This window comes from Antrostomus carolinensis, unplaced genomic scaffold (assembly GCF_000700745.2).
Source record: "Antrostomus carolinensis isolate BGI_N321 unplaced genomic scaffold, ASM70074v2 scaffold48121, whole genome shotgun sequence".
Classification (NCBI taxonomy): domain Eukaryota; kingdom Metazoa; phylum Chordata; class Aves; order Caprimulgiformes; family Caprimulgidae; genus Antrostomus; species Antrostomus carolinensis.
The window spans coordinates 1-870 of NW_010295767.1; the positions used below are offsets into that span (position 1 = coordinate 1).

Sequence of the window (870 nt, forward strand, 5' to 3'; positions counted from 1 at the left end):
GGGGCTGGTGGGGGGACTGGGACCAGCCCCGGGGGGACACACTTACCATGGGGACACACTTACCATGGGGACACATGTTACCATGGGGACACACCACAGGGACACACTTACCATGGGGACACATTTATGGGGACACACGTTACCATGGGGACAAACTTATGGGGACACGCTTAGGATAGGGACACACACCATGGGGACACACTTATGGGGACACACTTACCATGGGGACACACTTAGGGAGACACACTTACCATGGGGACACGTTACCATGAGGACACACTTATGGGGACACACTTATGGGGACACACTTCCCATGGGGACACACTTACCGTAAAGGCCCTTCCTGGCCGGGTTGACGATGGAGAGGTCGTTGCAGGGGCTGCCCCCGATCACCAGGTCGAAGGGACCCCACTCCTGTATCTGCAAGAGGGACAGTCCCCGGTGAGCCGGGCACGGGGGACACCTGGACACAGGGCAGGGTGGACGGTGGCCGAGCTCCCCGGTGGGACGGTGAGGCCGCGCCGGCAAAGCCCCGCACGCGGGGAGACGGAGGAGAAGGAACCAGCCCCATTCTGGGGACAGAGGGGCACTTTGTGTGTGTGTGGGGGGGACACCTGCAGGGAAGGGGGAGGGGGGCAGGACGTACGTGTTTCTGGGTGACATTCCTGACGTCCCCGACGTACATGATCTTGCCCTGGTGCCTGACCATGCCCACGGTGATGGAGTCCTCGCACACCTCGGAGGCGATGTAACGATCCACCTGGATGCCCAGGTCCTTCAGCACCAGCAGACCTGGGGGGAGCACGCCTGGGCTGGTCACACGTGGGTGATGGGACCCCTTGTCCCCACCCTGGCAGCACCACCCTCCTC

At 62.3% G+C, this 870-nt stretch overlaps 1 protein-coding gene across 1 annotated transcript; it reads right to left on the bottom strand.

Moving 5' to 3' along the window:
* Nucleotides 1-329: 329 nt before the first annotated feature.
* On the bottom strand, nucleotides 330-792 carry LOC114819071 (DNA (cytosine-5)-methyltransferase 3A-like; the record flags this gene model as incomplete). The annotated part of the gene is made up of 2 exons (XM_029087493.1): nucleotides 330-420; nucleotides 647-792. Coding segments are annotated over 2 exons (237 nt in total), but the record flags the coding sequence as incomplete, so codon positions are not given.
* Nucleotides 793-870: the final 78 nt, after the last annotated feature.